This window comes from Passer montanus, unplaced genomic scaffold (genome assembly GCF_014805655.1).
Source record: "Passer montanus isolate IOZ18808 unplaced genomic scaffold, ASM1480565v1 scaffold40, whole genome shotgun sequence".
Lineage (NCBI taxonomy): Eukaryota > Metazoa > Chordata > Aves > Passeriformes > Passeridae > Passer > Passer montanus.
The window spans coordinates 336,731-353,934 of NW_024368819.1; the positions used below are offsets into that span (position 1 = coordinate 336,731).

At 51.8% G+C, this 17,204-nt stretch overlaps 2 protein-coding genes across 12 annotated transcripts; one reads left to right on the forward strand and one right to left on the reverse strand.

Annotated features, from left to right (window-relative positions):
- Positions 1 to 256: 256 nt before the first annotated feature.
- On the forward strand, positions 257 to 13,924 carry LOC120506911 (ninein-like protein). Of its 11 annotated transcripts, none has more exons than XM_039719029.1 (15): positions 257 to 301; positions 1,165 to 1,339; positions 2,002 to 2,243; positions 2,419 to 2,555; positions 2,634 to 2,771; positions 2,993 to 3,131; positions 4,227 to 4,337; positions 4,855 to 4,944; positions 5,393 to 5,401; positions 6,898 to 6,994; positions 7,564 to 7,631; positions 10,938 to 11,189; positions 12,220 to 12,432; positions 13,085 to 13,201; positions 13,294 to 13,924. In XM_039719029.1, exons 3-15 carry the CDS (start codon positions 2,205 to 2,207, stop codon positions 13,480 to 13,482), a joined length of 1,599 nt encoding a protein of 532 aa, XP_039574963.1. In that variant the 5' UTR covers positions 257 to 301; positions 1,165 to 1,339; positions 2,002 to 2,204; the 3' UTR covers positions 13,483 to 13,924. The 11 variants fall into 11 exon arrangements, with proteins under 11 accessions (XP_039574963.1, XP_039574965.1, XP_039574964.1 ...); XM_039719031.1 differs by having other exon boundaries at positions 266 to 352; positions 1,165 to 1,491; XM_039719030.1 differs by having other exon boundaries at positions 266 to 352; positions 1,165 to 1,401.
- A 745-nt stretch (positions 13,925 to 14,669) lies between these two features.
- On the reverse strand, positions 14,670 to 16,898 carry GINS1 (GINS complex subunit 1). Its single transcript, XM_039719039.1, has 7 exons — positions 16,699 to 16,898; positions 16,546 to 16,610; positions 16,347 to 16,442; positions 16,090 to 16,180; positions 15,798 to 15,914; positions 15,363 to 15,437; positions 14,670 to 15,104 (listed from the first exon to the last, which is right to left on the reverse strand). Exons 1-7 carry the CDS (start codon positions 16,771 to 16,773, stop codon positions 15,036 to 15,038), a joined length of 588 nt encoding a protein of 195 aa, XP_039574973.1. The 5' UTR covers positions 16,774 to 16,898; the 3' UTR covers positions 14,670 to 15,035.
- Positions 16,899 to 17,204: the final 306 nt, after the last annotated feature.

Sequence of the window (17,204 nt, forward strand, 5' to 3'; positions counted from 1 at the left end):
GTCGCCCTCCGCTGCACCCTCTCCACGAGCTCCTTGCCTTTTTGCCCTGAGGAGCCAGAACTGGACGCGGCACTGCAGAAGGAGCTGAGTAAAGAGGCGACATCAGCTCCCTCCGCCTCCTGCCGCTGCCCTTCCCAGTTCTCCCCGGGAAATGCATCCAGGGCGCTGGACGGGGATGTGCGCGCGGCCTGCGCATGCGCGGGGCGGCGGGGCCGAACGGAGCCGAGAGGAGCCGAGCCGAGCCGGGCCAAGCCGAGCCGAGCCGCTGCGTCCCCGCGGATGCATAACCCCGTTTTCCACGGTATGTCAGTGTCCTTTGAACAGCCAAGGCTCAGCAGCTCCATGGGATGAGGTTTGTAAAAAGGATCCTGGTTGATGGCCTTGATGTGCAGCTCCATGAGGTGATTAACACTAACCTCGCGTTAGGGGAATTAAGCAATTAAGTCCTCGCCAGTCTCCTGCCCGGGACAGTTCGTTTGTGTTTGGTGTTTTAAAACGATCCTGTAGGGAATCCAGACACGAGTCCAGACATCACACACTCAAAAGATGTTTCTCCATCCATTTCCCCGTGTTCCCCACCTCCCCACCCAAAAAAAAAAAAAACAAACAAAGGAAAAAACAAAACAAAAAAACCCAAAGCAAACAAAACAAAAAAACCCAAAGCAAACAAAACAAAAAACCAAACAAACAAGATAAAAAAGGAGGCTAAAGATCAGGGTTTACTGAGAACAATTCAGGCCAAGGTGCTGCTTTTCACAAGTGGGTGATCCCACAGGATTCAGTCAGGCATCTGTGGGTGGTGGTCTGGGGAGGGTTCTTCACTTGCAAGACAGTTTTTAGATGTGGTCGGTACTGCAGCCACTGCATGGTGGCTGAAAGGCTCCCTTGGGAACTGCCTGAGTAGGAGCAATCCCTGCCTAGGAGGTGTGGGATTGTAATGCAGAACAACAGGGAGCTGTTGAGCCTGGTCTTTTTATGGCAGGGAGAGGGATGCACATGCTAGGAGAGGAAAAACATCACCCCAGTTCTCATGTTGACTTCAGAAGTGCTGACGTCTCTGCACCTCACATGTGACACAGATTGTCCTCTTTTTAGTGCATGAACAAGCTTCATCCATGGTTTGGTTTTTTTTTTGTTTGATGTAAAATACTTCTTTCTCCTTAGTGCATTCAGTTCCAAGGACTGGCAGTGCTTTTTGCTTTTGAAGTGACACCATGTGAATATGCTAAGGGGGAAGTGAGTCTCTGCTTACCTTGACAGCAAGGACAGCTCCATCCAGGATCTTGAGAAAAAAAAAAAAAAAGAAATAAGAATCGTTCTTTTGGCTTCAGACTTTGAGGTAACAGCTCTCTGAAGACAGGCTTCTTCCAAACCTGGTACAAAACTGGTGCTTTTGGAAATGTGAGTTCTGTATCAGCTTCCTGGGTTCTGCTCTTTGGTCAAACAAAATGCTGGCTGTCAGTCCCCATCTGACAGTTTTCACAAGACCCTGTAAGTGACACAGCTTTCAGTGCTGCTTGTTCTGTGGATGCTGGGTGTTGATGGGTCAGCAGGAGACCAGACTGAATGGTCTGTGCCCCCAGACTGCTCTTGTAGCTGCCATGAGGGCAGCTCAGGACATCTCGTGCTGTCGTTCTGTGGATGCTGGGTGTTGGTGGGTCAGCAGGAGACCAGACTGAATGGTCTGTGCCCCCAGACTGCTCTTGTAGCTGCCATGAGGGCAGCTCAGGACATCTTCCTCCTGGCCGCCTGGGGTTGTTTCTAAAATGTTCTTCAGCATTGATTTGGTCTCTGAAGTTTGCCTTTGGTATTGAAAACCATCAGTTTTCTTCTGCCACTTTGGCCCCGCTGACTTATTCCTGCTGCCCTCCTGGCAGCCTGGGTTTGTTTCTAAAATGTTCTTCGGTATTGATTTGGTCTCTGAAGTTTGGTATTGAAAACCATCAGTTTTCTTCTGCCACTTTGGCCCCGCTGACTTATTCCTGCTGTTTTTTTCCTCAGCATCAGAGGGGAGCACTCAGGGAAGCAGCAGCCTGTCCTTCTGGCCAGGCTACCTGGGCCCACATCACTTCTCCAGCCTCAGCAAAGACACTGGATTTGCCGAGCCTCAACTTGTCATTGCCAGCTGAGCCCTGGAAGAGCTGAGAGGAGATCCTCAGGGTCCCTGGTTCTGCTGGGTCGGTGGTGGTGGGTGAAGTGAGCAAATGCCCACAGTGGGAGAAGCGCTTGCAGCCCGGTTCAGGGTGGGTTGGGTCACCCCAGGGCTGGGGGAATGTGGGGGTGGATGTGATCTAGGCTTATCTGTGAGATGGGGGGCATCCCTGAAAGACTGCAGGGTGGTCAGATGGTGTAACAGCAGCAATCCTGTTGGAGCTGTTGGAAGAGGGAGGAAGAAGTGATCTCAGTCTGTTCTTGCAGAGGCGGAGCAGCAGCACGGAGCAGCAGGTGAGCCTGGCAGGGCTGCCTGCAGCTTGGGACAACACACCCATGGTCCCCAGGAGTGGCCTCCAGCATGCAGCTGGCACCTCCTACAGATACAAACTGCAGTGCCTCTGGTAAGGGCTCTGCTCCCTGTGAGGGCCTCCTGTGGGCTGCCCGAGGGGGTCTCCACGCCCTGCTCGCTGTGTCTGCAGGACCCAGGTGAGGCAGATCGCCAGGGAGAGGGACAAGGCCAGGCTCGGTTTGGAGAGGGCACAGAGACACTGCCTGCAGCTGGGCAGGGAGCTGGATGAGCAGTACATCACTCTTGAGCACACCCAGAGCAAGCTCAGGTAGAACAGCTTCTTTTGGTGGGGTGGACAAAAGGGATGCTTGCACATCCCTTTTGAATCTCTCACTTGTTTTCCCAATGTGTCAGTGGCAGGAAAGTCCTTGAAGACCCCTCTCCACCCCTGTGATCTCAGCATCCTTCCAACAAAGCTCTCATCTCCTGCTTGTGGCCATCCAGGAACGCACTCTGTCTGTCCCAACCATGTTGCTTTTTTTTCCCCAGGAATTTTCAGGCAGAAATAGAGGCAAAAGAGCTGCTTTTGCAGCAAGCAGTGAGTCACCAGGCGAAGCTGGAGGCTGCTGCACAGCTCCTCCAGGGCAAAGAGGCCAACCTGCAAGGGAGACTGAACCATGTGATGAATGTAAGTACCACTGCCTTGGATGAAACACCTTCGCTCTTTCAGAGGTGGCAAAGCAGAGGTGGTGACAAATATAGATGGTTCACTTTGTTCTTGTTGGGAAGAGCAGGAATTTTGTGGAGAAGAATCATCAGCCACATCCATACAGTTGTATTAAATACAGAACTTGTTACCTTGCCATGCCATTACTAAACTGCTGTGTTGCCTGTTGGCAGTGGTTTGGCCCTTGGGAGCACCTGAAAACACAATGACCAAAGCTAAAACTGTGCCAGGGACCATGTCAAAGACAGAGATGGTGGTGTCTGCATGGCTGGGATTACCCCAGTTCTGGTCAGTGTAGAAGTACAGATGGAGATAGCTCAGGACTTGCTGCCTTTGTTAACTGTGAGGGAAACCACAATTTTGGTGAGCAGAGGAAGAGATGATCCTGTGGGGCTGTCTCGCTCTCATTGTGCAAAATCCACTCCTGTCCTTTGGAGTCCATGTGGTGTCAGCAATGTGCTGTTCTGTCATGATTTAGGAATGATGCTCCCCAATTAATTCTCCTACCAAGACCCCCCAAACCACATTGCTGCTTGCTCACATCCCTCACTCACTCCCTCTCCCCACTTTTCAGTGGCTGGAGAGGAGAATGGGAGGCACAAAAGGCAAAGACCATGGGTTGAAATAAGAGCAATTTACTGGAAACAGCAGTGAGATAAGAAACAATCAGTGACAGCAACAATATTAACAACAAAAGCGTACAAAAGAGAGGGTGATTTACATGCCAAATGCTCATTGCAGAGCAGCCACGTTTTCTCTGGAAGGCATCTCCTTCTCCCTGGAACTGAGAGAGAGTGCCTTCCCTGTGTCTCCAGTGAATGAGGTGGTACAGAATAACATCTGGGCCTTAGCCACATCCCCTCCTGGTTGCTGCAAAAAGTCAACCCTGTTCTGGCTAAAAGCAGGCCATGTCCAGGGTCTCCTGGGAGCTGTGCTGTGTTTGGCCTGCTGATATTCCAGTTGTTTTACAGCTCCTTGCTGAGGACCTGTGGCTGATAAACCCATCCTGCCATGTCAGGACCTACTGCATCAGGGAAATCTCCATTTTATCTGCAGGAGAACACACAGCTACAAAATAAGGTCACAGAGATGGCTGAGAAACTGTCAGCCTCTGAGGAAATGGTGTTGGAGCTGCAAAAAGAACTCAACCACATTGTGAAGGATAAGGTAACCTTTCCTTGTTGCAGCCAAATAAGAACTTTTCAGGAATTCATAAAAAATTGATCTTGCATATTTTGTTCAGTTGCTATGATCTCCCCCTCTGTGAGCTCTCCTGTGCTTTAATGACAGCCTGGAAACTGGGGAAAAGAAAAAAAAAAATGGTGTGAGGAAATTTTCCAGTTGTAGAGAATTCTGCAAATCTGCAGTCTTCAAGGGAAAACTTGTAGAGTTTGGTTTCCAGAAAAGTTTTATTTTTCACTAGTATTGAAGAAAAGGGCTTGTTTTAGTATCTTCCAGTCCTAAAATTAATCCGTGAAAAGAAGTGAGCCTGTGATCTTTTTAGCCAGGAAAGCCTGGCTAAATGGAGAAAAATTGTTTTTCCTCCTCTTTCTGACCCATGGCACAAGTAATGGGCCCCTTAGGGAGCCTTCTATTGAATGCATGGGTGTAGCCCCATGACCCCAGAGCTTTTGACACTCCATTTGGAGATGATTTTCCTGATGAGAAGTGTTTCTTTGTGCAGCTGGAGCAGGGGGAGCCCCACAGCCCGGAGTTCCTGAAGCAGAGCGAGCGCTTTGCCGAGATTGTCCTGGAGTACGAGCGGCAGTGCCAGGTACGTTGTCACAGTGCTGCTGGTGTCACAGCACTGCTCTCTGCAGCACATCTCTTGGCCACTGGGGCCTGAGGGAGTGCAAGGAGGCAGACCTGGCCGTGGGGCAGAGGGATCCCTCTAACCTTGATCAGAATCCTGTCTCCTCACTCCTGAAGCCCTCCATGGGTAGTTTGTCCTGCTAGGATTTTGGTAGGAGAGAGTAGGGGTGGATCATAAATTCCTTCCTGCTTGTAGCCATGGACTATTTTGTTAGGGAACCATGTAACTCAGTTGTTAAGGACAGATCCTGGGCTCTGTTGGATTTCTTCTTGAGCAAAGGAGAAAGCTGTTCTCCTAATTTGGAAACCATATTAACAGCTAAAGTCTTCTATCTTTTTGTTTCTCCCTTCCTTCTTGCCCCCACTTTAAAAAAAACCCTAAAAATCTTGTTACTGCTGAACTCTGCTAGAGAGTCAAGGTAAGCCAGTCCAGATATCTGGTGTGTGTGTGGTCCAAAAATTGGTGCTGTGTGTATTGTAACTCCTGCAGGGAGCTGTGCTCCTTCCCAGAGCTTGGGGCTCTCTGAGGCATGAGCACAAACTCTCTTTCCCTTCTCCCATTTTTAATGTGTGTATCCTGCATTTTTAACTTGTGTTTAATTTAATTCGTGCTGGGTGCTCTGTTCTTTGAGTCCTGTGCTTGTCACATTGCCTGTTTGTTCCCAGATGCTGTGTGGGTGGCTGGGGAGCACCCCTGAGCAGGGACAGGGACAGTCACATCCCCGCAGCAAGGGCTGAAATGCAGACTTTCAGCAAAGCCTTCTGTGGATGCATCAGGCAGCCCTTCTCCAAGCTGCAATTAAAGGCAAACATTCTGAAGCAGTATCCAGTGCAGCATTGCTCCAGGTGGCACCAGAGGGTTGAATATGCTCGGTGCTGCAATTTTTCCTCTGGTTGAGCAGCCCCAGAGTTGTCTATGAGAATGCTGATGGATGGAAAGGTTTGACCTTCAGGCTTCACCTGCCCCTGTGAAGGCACCCACTGGGGTTTATCCTTTACCCTTGTTGAATGCTCTCAGCCCCCCTTTCCTGTCTAGAATGGAGATGAAACAAACTGGGTTTGCATTGTCTACATCTGCTCAGTAGTATTTGTTAACTGGAAGTGTCCTAGTTCATAGTCTCCTGCAGCACATCAGTTTCCTGGGTGGCAGCATATGGGGTGTAATTGGATTTCTGCTCAAAGTGGACAGTCCAGCATGCCTTGTATGCTGTTGCTTCCAGTACAGGATAGAGGATGTGAAGTGAAGCAAGCAGCTGCCCATCTCCAGACACCTCCATGGAAGTGGCTCATTGCACTGGTGTGGTGGCTCATTACTTGGTGTTCAGCTCTGGGACTCCTTGCTGATGGAGATGGGATAAACTCCTGTGCTGGCCTTAGGGTGTCTCTGGCACCAGGAGACCACCAGGACCTTCCTCATGCTGTGCTTCCCATGGGATCAGTGCCTTCTTCCCTTGTTTTATTCCTTCTGCAACCTGGAAAAGTTCCTTCCCAGAGGCCTGTGGGCTGTGCTTCACTGTGAATCCTGGTTGCCATCTCTGCACAGAGTAGTGCTTGTTGGCCAGCCCGTATGCCCACAAGGATCCTTGAGGATGCAAACACAAACCCCTGGCCTTGTGCTGAGATCATGATGTTTTATCTGTGTTGTATTCCACCAATGGTTATTTAGGCCAGGAGGGTCTCAGGAGGCCCAGCCCCTGAGGTGTTGGCAGACTCCTGGTTTTGGCTTTTGCATTCAGGGGAAGTTGCTTTGGGTAGTGATGGTGGTCTTGGAAATCTGGGGTTGTATTTCTTCTTTGGCTCCTCCAAATTCTGTGATGCCTTCCTTAGTTTGGGAAGGTTGTGCTGGGGCTGGGGGAGGCCCTGCCAGGAGCTTTGGAGGAGCTTTGTCCTGTGTCCTGAGCAGTGTTTGTTTCAGGTGCTGCACGAGCAGAACGGAGCGCTGCGAAGGGAGCTGCAAAGGCTGCGCCTCCAGCTGCAGGAGAGCAGGGCTGAGGGAGGGCTGCCAGCAGCAGGTAACGTGCAGGAGGGCCCAGTGCCCATCCTCTCAGCAGCAACAGAGTTCCCTCTGCATCCAAGTCTGCATGGGAGTGTGGGGAGGCTTGTTGTGCCTGAACTACTGCTGCCACTTCTGGTACTGAGTAGCCATGGGTGGGAAGAAGGAAAAGATGGGTGGTGGGGAGAAGGGAGATGGAGGAGAGAAGGGTTTTCCAACTTGAGAGCTGCTGATGGGACCTGTCAACTAGGCAGCTGTGGGTGAACTGGCAGATTTTCAGTGTTGAAGATGCTGAGGAAACAATGCAATAAAGAGGAAGTAGCCCCAAACTGTGGGTTGGAAAAATTCAAGTTGAGCATTAGATAAAAGCTTCTGGCCAAGAGGGGTGATGCAGCCGTGGGACTAGTTGCCAGATAGATGGGGAATGTTCATCTTTTGGGGTTGTATGCAACCTCTCAAACTCCTTATGGACTGGATGAAGCTGCAGCCATCCTGATCAGTCCTGTCTTGTAGGCCTCCCCTCAAAGGGCTCCTCTCTGCCATCACACCCCTCTCCAAGCCTTCTTGTTCCTACTTCTGTGTTTACAGAAATGTCACTCCCAGTGGAGCAGCTCCAAGAGCAGCTGCAGGACCTGAAGGTGCAGCTGGAAACCAAGGTGAGTGGGGTGGGGGGAGATGTCCTGGCTGCTTGGTAAGCACAGCTGCCACAGTGTGACTGATGAGACATCTGCTCCAGTAGGGTTGCTGGAGAGAGAGGTCAGGCTGGGGAGCAGGGTGGTGCCTCATCACTCTTGTGGGGCTACTTCATGTGCTTCTCCAGGTTGTCTTAGCTGCTAGGAGGGTTTGGAGCCTTCGCCTCACTGGCTGGCAAAGGCTCTGTGGAAATCACTGTCACCTCATGAAATGTTTGTGTGGGAGATCACTCAGTGTTGTCACAGTAAAACCAGGGACAGGACCAAGAGGAGAAGCAGCCAGGTGTTTCCTGATGGTAGGGGCTGTATCAGAGCCTGTCACCCTTGGCTTGCAGCACACTTCTAACCTGCCTGCTCTGAGGTGACAGTGTGAGCGCAGCCTCCTCTTCAGACAGCTGTAAATGTCCGTGGGAGAGGCCTCAGTTTCCACATTTACTCCTTTTGCTGCTGAACTGAGAGGTCAGTGGTGCTTGCTGGGTTTTGTGCTGCAGCACTGCAAGAGAAAATCCTAAACTGCCACATAGGTGACAGAACAGTTCAAGGAGCACAAAGCTGCCTACAGATCTTCTGCCTGATTTATAGTCCTGCCTTTGTGCACACCAAATCCTGGAGTTTCTGGTGTTCACAGGGGAGTTGTGGGGAGCAGCAGCTTCTCACCACCACATCCTGCAGAGACAGTGAAGCTGAGGGCTCTGCTGTTGGAAGGGACAAGGAGACTGAAGAGCTGTTCTCTGGGGGAAGATGAGCTGATCCCCTAAGACTCAGATGAGCAGGTAGACCATAATCTTCTGTTGCAATTTCAACACTGAAGGAACAGGGAAGAAGTGAACAATTGTATGATGGACACACACTGTGCAAACAGTGCAGATGTTTGTTGTAACAAATGGTCTGTTCAATCTAGAAGCTGGAGGCAAAGTGGAAAGCATTTGTCAGGGAGAAATGGAATCTTGATAGACAAGGGGATGTGCTTGGGAAGGAGGCAGAGTTAAATGCCTTCAAAGAGCAGACATCTCAGGAGATAGACCTGACCTGCAGGGCAAGAAGAGAAGGAAAAAAGCTCTGTGAGACAGTGGTGTAACAACATAGGAGGAAACCTGACATTCAGGCTGTCAATACAGAGCTGGAGAGGAAGAGGAACAGGTTGAAATTGGAGGTGAAGCAGCTTAAAGATGTCATGCAGTACTTGGAAAATGAGCCCAGAGCTCAAGAGAGTGTCAGGTAGTACAAAGGTAGTTTGAAGATCCAACATGCTGCTGCAAAGAAAAAGCAGATGCCTTGTGAGACACAAGGCTGCTTAACACCACGATGGTGCTGAAGGCTGTAACAGCAGCTGTGTTCTCTTGGATGTTCCAACAGCAGCTTTGTTCTGCTGCTCTCATGAAGTGGACTATGAACTAGGATACTTCCAATTAATAAATATTACTGAGCACATGCAGACAAATGCAAAAGCTATGATATGTCTTTTACTGATGATGGGAGTGTGGTCAGGGAGCTGGGATGTGCTCCTGTGGCTGGGGCTGACTGCACACTCACCTCCTCTGCCTTGGACATGGATGTTGGAGATGCCAGAGGCAGCACAGCATGTGAACTCGATGTAAAATTCCCAAAAGCAGCTGCACTGAGATGAGCAAACACCACGTAGCCCATGGACTGGTCCTTGTGTTTCAAGAAGAGAGGAAGAACTTCCTCACACAGCTCCTCTGCGTGCCACAGGCACTGCCACAATCTGCAGTGCTGCCCTCCCTGCCAGGATAGGTGGTCTGTTATTCTGTGCCTTCCTTGAGGAATTTGGGTCCTATATGGCTCTGGTGTTCAGCAGCAGTTGTTGGACAGGACTGTCCAACACAGGAGTGAGCTTCATTCCCACAAGTGCCAGTATTCATGGCCTCCTGCGAGACTGGGAGTACCAACAGAAGTGGAAGGAGGACACCTTGGATCTGGGGGTCACAGCTTTGTGTCCAGCACTGTAAAATCACAGAAGCCTCACAAACAAGCTGATTTCTCCTGATGTGGCTTTATTTCACTTGAGGGGTTGGTCTCACCACCTGTTACCCTCTAATGAAGTCTTGGTGTGTCTTGATGAGTCAAATCACTTGTATCCACAGGACTGCCAAATAATTTCAGCCAGCTGGAAGCCACATAAATTCAGTCTGATGCTCTTTGTCTTTATTCCCCTTTATTTCCCTTCCCTTGAAAACCTGCTCCGTCTCTACTCTTATCTCTTGATTGTCCTCACATTTTTGCCTGAGTTATGGGAAGGTTTTTTTCAGTTTTCCTTAGCCCTTAGCTGCCATTGGAAATCAAATTGGAAAAGATCAGGGAACCATCACAGAATGCCAGAGTAAATGGGGCTTGTGCATGGTTTTCTCACTCTGCTGTCTCTCCCTGCACAGGAGACAGTGCTGGCTGCAGCTTGCTGAAGAGTTAACATGGGATGGATTTCTTCCTTAGGAAGCTGTAGATAGGTACTGGGGTCACCCACTGAGCCATAAATCTGGGGAGAGACAGGTTTCTGGTGTCTCAGACGATCCCAGTCTGGTAAACTGTCCCTCCCATTGTTCTTCATTCCTTGGTTTTAGGTCTCTGACAGCTTTGCAGGACTTTGGATGTCCCCAGGCTGTCTGCCCTGGGCTGGGCTGAGCTGAGTCACCTGCTGGGACACAGGCACCTGACTCCCTCCTGCATCAATTCAGGGCCATATCTATTTTGGCTTGGCTTTGCTTCATGTTGCAGGCCAAAACCAGATGTGGGACTACCCAAAACAGGGCTCCCCTCTGGGGGGGCTGTGCTTTGCTGCCCTCTGGTCTGAAGCTGATCCTGTCCCTCTTCCCAGCAGGAAAAACAGGAGTGAGTTGGGTAGAGAGAAGCTGGAGGAGCTGGCTGAAATAGCAGAGTTAACAGCTTTGGTAAGAAGCCATTAACCCTAATTGCCAGGCTCTTGGCTGAAGGATTTAGAAGGACAAAAACTGCACGTGTTCATAGAGAAGAGCAAAAATGTTTGTTTCAAACATTCAAACCTAGTCTTCCTTTGAAGGACCAGCTTCATCTTTTAACTTGTAAAGCAGTGAAAACTTGTGTGACATTGAAAGTCTTACAGAAGGGGAAAGTCTTTAATGACTTAACGAACTTTCACTACTTTCACTCTTTCTCCCTGAGATGTCTCTCACTCCCAGTCTCAAACCCACATGGCTCAGTCAGTCTTTGTTGCCTGTGTTCCCACCCCAGGCCTCCTGTGCATGATTTGCTGTTTCTTTTCTCCACCTTTTCCAGAGTGATAAGGGCAAGGAGGAGCTCTCTCACCCAGATGTCAAGAGGCCTCAGCTGGGCTGTGAGCCCCCTGGGCACAAGGCTGGTCACAGTGATGGCCCTGGCACTGCCCAGCTGCAGAGCCAGAGCCTTCTGGAGGCTGAGTGGCTACGAGGAGCAGAGATTACTGCAAGGCTGGAGCACCACCAGAGGCATGCAGCCTGCTGGATGGAGATGGAGCTGCTCCAACAGCAGCTCCAGGCCTCGCAGGAAAAGGTGAGTGTCCTTCATTCAGCAGCAGGCTGCTGAGTGGACTCTGTGATGTTGGTATTGTCCTGCCTGGGGCTGTGCTGGACACCCTCCCCAAGCAGATAAAAGATGTCCTTTTTTGTGGGGGACAAAGTATTCTCCCTCCTTCTCAGATATGGCTGAAGCCAGTTCAGGTGCAGCTGGGGAGAGGCCCTTGCTTGCTTGTCCCTGTGATACCCCCTGTGCTTGTCCTGTGCAGGCTGGCTGGGCAGAGGGGATGGGGCTGAGTGGAGGTGGCTCACACAGGGGTGCCAGGAGCTGTGGTTCCCCATGGCTCAGCTGCCAGAGGAGCTGGAGCAGTGGTAGAATTGGATAAGGGTTGGGAAGGGATGACAGCAGCCAGACAGGGATTGTTGAGGGATGGGAAATGAGGTGGTCAGAACAGAGTAATGTGGATCACAAGGACAGAGGGAGGAAAGCCAATGTGAGAAACCTTCCAATGTGTTAATATTCCTCTCCTGCATTCTGCCCTGAGGACTGGCTTTCCAAAGTACAGCTTACCCATGCCAGCCATCCCTAGGCAGCCCAAAGGCAAAGTTGGACCAGATCTGCTTCCCATTACCAGTTTTGCCCTTTGCTGGTGACAGGAAGCAGAGGACATGTAGTACAGGACATTTAGGACATCACAGCTAGCCTGGGATGTATCCAAGAACCCAAGTCAACAGCCCCCTCTGTCTCTTGCTCTTGTGGCCCTTGGTCCTGGAACTCCCTCCCAGAGAATCCCTCCAGCAACTCCTTCTCCTCACTACTCAGCAAGGGGAGCATCTCTCAGCACAGGGTCTCTGTGTCTCCTCCTGCAGCTCTCAGTGCTCTCACTCCCTTGCTTTGCAGGCTGCCCAGTGAGCACCACTGCCATGGTCATGCAGCTCTGCTGTGCCTGTGCTGGGGTGAGAGCTGAGGGCACTATCTAACCTCTCCTCTCCCCCAAAACACAGCCTGGGCCTGTCCTGTTGTTGGCTCAAAGCTGTAACCAGCTATCAACCTTTCTGTGTTACAGCTTTTAGAAGCCAAAGCCAGCCTGAGCCTGGCCCAGGCCCAGCACGCTCTGCAGTTGCAGCAGGCCCAGGCCCAGATAAACAACATGGTGCCAAAGAAACAGTTTGAGCAGCTGCAAAACACCTTGAGAGAGGAACAATGCAAGACTCAGCAGCTCCAGGAAAGCCTCCAGCTGCAGGCTGAGCAAACATGCAGGCAGCTGGTCAGGACCCAGGTAAGCAGGGAATTGCAGGAGCTCAGTCAGGGGTACTGTGAAGGGAACACTGCTGGCCTGGCAACCTGGAAGGCAGCTGTGACTGAAGCCACCAGAGGTTTGGGTGGAAGATGGTAGATATAAAGAACCCACATGGAAAATGCACTTACCTTCAAATTCAGCTGCAACTTTAATTCTTCATGAATCCTCCAGTCACCAGCCTGCACTCAAACAGGTGGATTTATCTCTAGGGCACTGAGCAACCAGGTGTTGGGTTTTTGTGAGTTTGTCTTCTGGGCAAAGATAGGGCAAATTATAGCCTAAGGAATTATAATGAGCAGGCACAAGGACTGCATCCAAGGAGACTTTGTCTCTCCCTGAGCTCTCCTGGACATGGCTGGGAGAGGGGAGGCCAATGGCTTCTTTTTATAGAAAACCCTGCTGGAAAATCTGTGCCTTGTCTTAAAACTGTTTGGGTGCAGACCTAGGGAAGGTTGTACTGCTCTAGACATCTGTCCTCCTGCTCTTTGTATCCTGCACCTCTGATGAACCCACCTGCTGTGCTTCAAGGAGCATGAGCATGAAGAGGGCCTTGGGGAAATGTACAGTCCAGGGTTGCCAGAGGCCAGGAGACTGCTGGGACAACCCACAGACACTTTCTTGTCCACTGCAGGAGGAACACGAGCAGCTGCTGCAGGCAGCTGTGGAGCAGGCAGAGGGGCTGGAACAGAGTCTGAGGAATGCTGAAGCTGTGCTGGCAGAGAGGGCAGCTCAGCTTGGAGATGCCCAGGTGAGTGCCAGAGGGGCTGGTGCTGTGTGTCCCTGCCCGTCTGGTACCCCTGCATGGGATGCTGAACCTGAAGCCTCCTGTCCCTGCTTTAGGCCCAACTCTCCAGGAACAAACTATTGATTGAAGAGCTCCGTGGAGAGAACAGGAGGTTTGCAATGGCCCTGCAGGCTGCTGAGCTGAAGCAGAAGGGCATGGAGGAGAAGAACCAGCTGTTGGAGGAACAAGCCTCAGCTCTGAAGCAGCTTATTGGTAAAATCACACCAGCGTCTCTGAATGGGTGATGGGACATCTGCAGTGGCAGCCCCTGGTCCTTCCTGGTCCTGGTCAGGTGCAGAATGGGAGATACGGCTGGGTTGGAAAATCAGCCTTGTCCTCTCTGGTCTTGCCAGGATTTTCCAGTGCAGAAAATACCAAATGGGAAGCCTAGAGTCCTTTGAGGAAACTGGTCTTGTGGGTAGCTGAATTTTCCAACTGAGAGCAGCAGCCTTGGTGCCTTTCCCAGTGGCAGAGTGTTGTTATGTCATGTCTGTCTCAGGGCAGCCAGCTCACAGGATTTTGGCAGTGTTTGGTGTTGGTGCAGATGCTCCCTCTCTGCAGAAGGTCGATATTGGAGCCACAGTTAATCTCGAAAGCCAGGGCAGAAGGGCTTGCAGGACCCTGTGCTTGGTCACTCCAAGCAGGAAAGCTGAGTTGTGACATTAAAAAGTTTGTAATGTTACAGCACCTCCTGCTGTTCCCAGTTTGCTCTGTACCTCAGTCACCTTCCGCAACTGCTCTGAACATTTATTCCCAACAGCTCCTCCTACAGCCTGAGCCTAGGATCCAAAACCAACCGGATTGTTGCTGCTGCAGTGAGCAGGACAGAGCAGTGCTGTAATGCCCCAGGCATTTGTCCTGTTCCTGCATTCTTCCCCAGCTGTTTGCTTTTTCAGCTCCAGTCTGAGATGGGGGCTAAGCAAACCTCTGGTCTTATCTAGGGCTGATGTTCTTGCAAGTGTTTTCCCAGACACAGTGCAAGAGCTGAGGAGCTCCATTAGGAAAACCAGACAGGGAAAGCAGCTCTTCAGCTCTCTTCAGCTTTGTTCTGGTTTTGTGCTAACCAGAATCCTTAAAACCCTCTGCTCCCTTTCCCACCCTAAGTAGCCCATAAGCCCTACAAGACCATGTTCTGGGATAAGAGATTCTACACAGGAACAGAGGCACAGGCCAAGCACACTGGGAAAAACCCAGGCCCATGACCCAGATTGCAATGATCATTCACACAGCACCTCTAGAAACAACATTTGTGGGTCTCTGATGGGGACAAGGCTTCATGTGTAATCCTGGAAAGAACCTTGTGCAGCCTTATCTGAGTTCCACTGAGATACTTAAATAACCACCACACTGCAGGGTCAGGATGGGATTGGCTGGAGAGCCAGATCACAGTGCTGAATGAACACCACATTAGCTCTTAAAAACCCAAGAGACCGAGGCTGAAGGAGTTCTTTATTTTGCAACCATGAAGTTTTCCTGGCTTCCGGTACCCAGCCAGTTGGTGTCTTACCTGCACAGTGTGAACAAAGAACTACTCCAAACAAAAATGCATTCATGAACCATGGGTGTAGCTGTGGGGCTTGGATAATGCCCCCCCCCACTATCCTGGACTCCCAGGATTGTTATATTACCAGCTTGCACCCTTTGCTCATGAAGAGACATGGTTTTAAGGCATCAGAGGTGTTAGGAGGAGTGGCAGGGTGCCACTGCAGAAATACTGAGGTCTCTGAAGTCCTGCACACACCAGAACTCAGTCCTCATCATGGGCAGGTCACCAAGCTGTCCCTCCTGTCCTGTACACTTAGGACAGAACGTGCTCCAGAATTCCTTGTCTGATCAACTGCTCGCATTTCCAGCGGGGTAAAAAGTGCTGCACAGAAACACAGAAAAACCCTCCTCGAATTTGTTGGATTTGTTGTTGCACACAACCAGCTCTGTTTCTTGTGCTGTACATCCAGAGCCTCATGGCACCAGATCAGGCAGAGCTGCACTCAGGACCATACAGACAGCACACGCAAGGAGCTGTGTGTGCAGGGACTGGGACATGCTGCAAGGCCAGCATAGGCAGGGGGATGTCATGGGAGTGAAAGGGAAGGAAGAGAACAGACCACACTCCTGCCACAGGTACCTGGCTGTTCTTCTTCAATAGGATGGTAGTGCCATCATCAATCTCAAACTCCCCGTGGTCTTTCAAACACCGCACCTGCAAAGTGGAAACACAGCTCTGTAAGAGTCCAGTGAGAACCACCCCCTCCAGGCAACAGTCCTTGGCACAGGAACGTGGTTTCTAGTTGGTTTGGTTAGTTAAGTTTCTGCAAAAAGCTGCAAACTGGATAACCTGCCCCACCACAAACTCCCTGCAGACTAGAAGTGCCATCTCTCAACATACTTTGTGCTCTCAGTAGGAGTAAAATGCTGGCAGGCAGAGTAAAACACAGAAACCTGTGAAAGCTTTGGAGCTCTGAAAGGTTCTTGCTTGATGAACTGACTTGGGATGGGGATGAAATGCTCGGAAAGAGATAGTCATGGAAATGTTTATTCACGGATAGAATCTTGCACTTACTTCAATGTAGAGGCTTTTAGGAGGTTTGATGTCCTGTGTGAGGTCCAGCCCCTCCTCTCCTCCTACTGACCTCATGTAGGTAGCCAGAGACTTTTTGTACCGATTGAACCACTCCACCTGTGGGCATTAACAGGGTTGTACGCACAAACAATGAATACACACCAGTAAGTGTTTACAGAAAGACATGTTAAATGTCATGTTTATAGTGAGGGGAAGACTACCCTATTTGGATTGTACTAAATAATCCATCAGGAGGAACATGTGGGAAGAGTTTGAAACGAGGCTGACTCACTTCCTCAGCTGCCATGTGGAACTGGATGGTGCTGGGCAGAACGCTGCCGTACTCCCACCTCAGCGCTCGGATCCGCAGCAACCGGTCATACCTGGGGGAAGAAATGGGGCAAACCCAACACCTCTGCTGAGGTGAGTGCTGGCATCCCCAGGCCACAGCAGTGACACCACTAATCTAAACTTTTAAAGAGCAAGAGGAAGCAGAGCCTTCTCTTTGCAGGGACGGAGCCAGGCAGCGGCCAGCCCCGCCGCACTCACAGGTAGGCCAGGAGGCAGCGCTGGTTCCGGAGCAGGCAGCAGTGCCGGAACCGGATGAGGAAAATCAGGTCCGTCCGTCCCGCCTTCGCTTCGGACCTGGGGGATGAGGGGAGGGAGAAAGAGGAGTAGGAGGAGAGCTGCGGGCCGGGGAGCGCCGCCCGAGCCGTGCGGGACGCGCCGGGAGCGGCGCGCAACTCACACATCGGCCTGGTTCCGCTCGTACAGCGCCCGCATCTCCTCCAGCGCCTGCCGCATCTCCTCCGTCTGCAACAGCGGGCACGGTCAGTGAGCGCGGGCCGCCGGCGGGGCCCGCCCCGGTGTTCCCGGTGTTCCCGGAGTTGCCGGTGCTCACCCGGAAGGGCGGGAGGTGCCCGCCGGCGGCGCGGTGCAGCTCCCGCACCAGCTCCATGCCGCGCTCCGCCGCCATCGCCCCGGCCGCGCGCGGGAAACCCGCCCGCGCACCAGCCAATGGCGGCAGCGGCGGGGCCGACGGCAGCCAATGGGGCGCGAGAGGCGGGGCTTAGGGGCGGGACCACGCCTCCCCTCGGGCTCCGCCCCGCCCTCCCCGCGCTCGGCGGCCGCGGTGACATTCCTGAGGGATCGGTGGCCGCGGTGACATTCCCGAGGGATCGGTGGCCGCGGTGACATTCCTGAGGGATCGGCGGCCGCGGTGACATTCCCGGGGCACGCTGAGAGCCCCCAGGGGCTGCAGCAAAAACTGGAATTTCTGCCGCACACTCGTCTCTAGCAAACCTGTTTCCCCCAGTCCTCTGGGTCGTTCCCTGCCGCTCCGCCCTGCCTCTGGCAGCCTCCTCCCCACGCTCCCCCAGCCCTTCCGGCCGCGGTGACATTCCCGGG

What these genes read in the sequence shown, in the direction of transcription:
- LOC120506911 (XM_039719029.1), top strand. Translation starts at nt 2,205, where the DNA reads ATGCCCACAGTGGGAGAAGCGCTTGCAGCCCGGTTCAGG. An exon ending in GACTGAACCATGTGATGAAT is followed by an intron (nt 3,132 to 4,226) that starts GTAAGTACCACT and finishes TTTTATCTGCAG; the next exon opens with GAGAACACACAGCTACAAAA. An exon ending in GGCAGCTGGTCAGGACCCAG is followed by an intron (nt 12,433 to 13,084) that starts GTAAGCAGGGAA and finishes TGTCCACTGCAG; the next exon opens with GAGGAACACGAGCAGCTGCT.
- GINS1 (XM_039719039.1), bottom strand. Translation starts at nt 16,773, where the DNA reads ATGGCGGCGGAGCGCGGCATGGAGCTGGTGCGGGAGCTGCACCGCGCC. An exon ending in GAGCGGAACCAGGCCGATGT is followed by an intron (nt 16,443 to 16,545) that starts GTGAGTTGCGCG and finishes CTCATCCCCCAG; the next exon opens with GTCCGAAGCGAAGGCGGGAC. An exon ending in CTAAAAGCCTCTACATTGAA is followed by an intron (nt 15,438 to 15,797) that starts GTAAGTGCAAGA and finishes TCCACTTTGCAG; the next exon opens with GTGCGGTGTTTGAAAGACCA.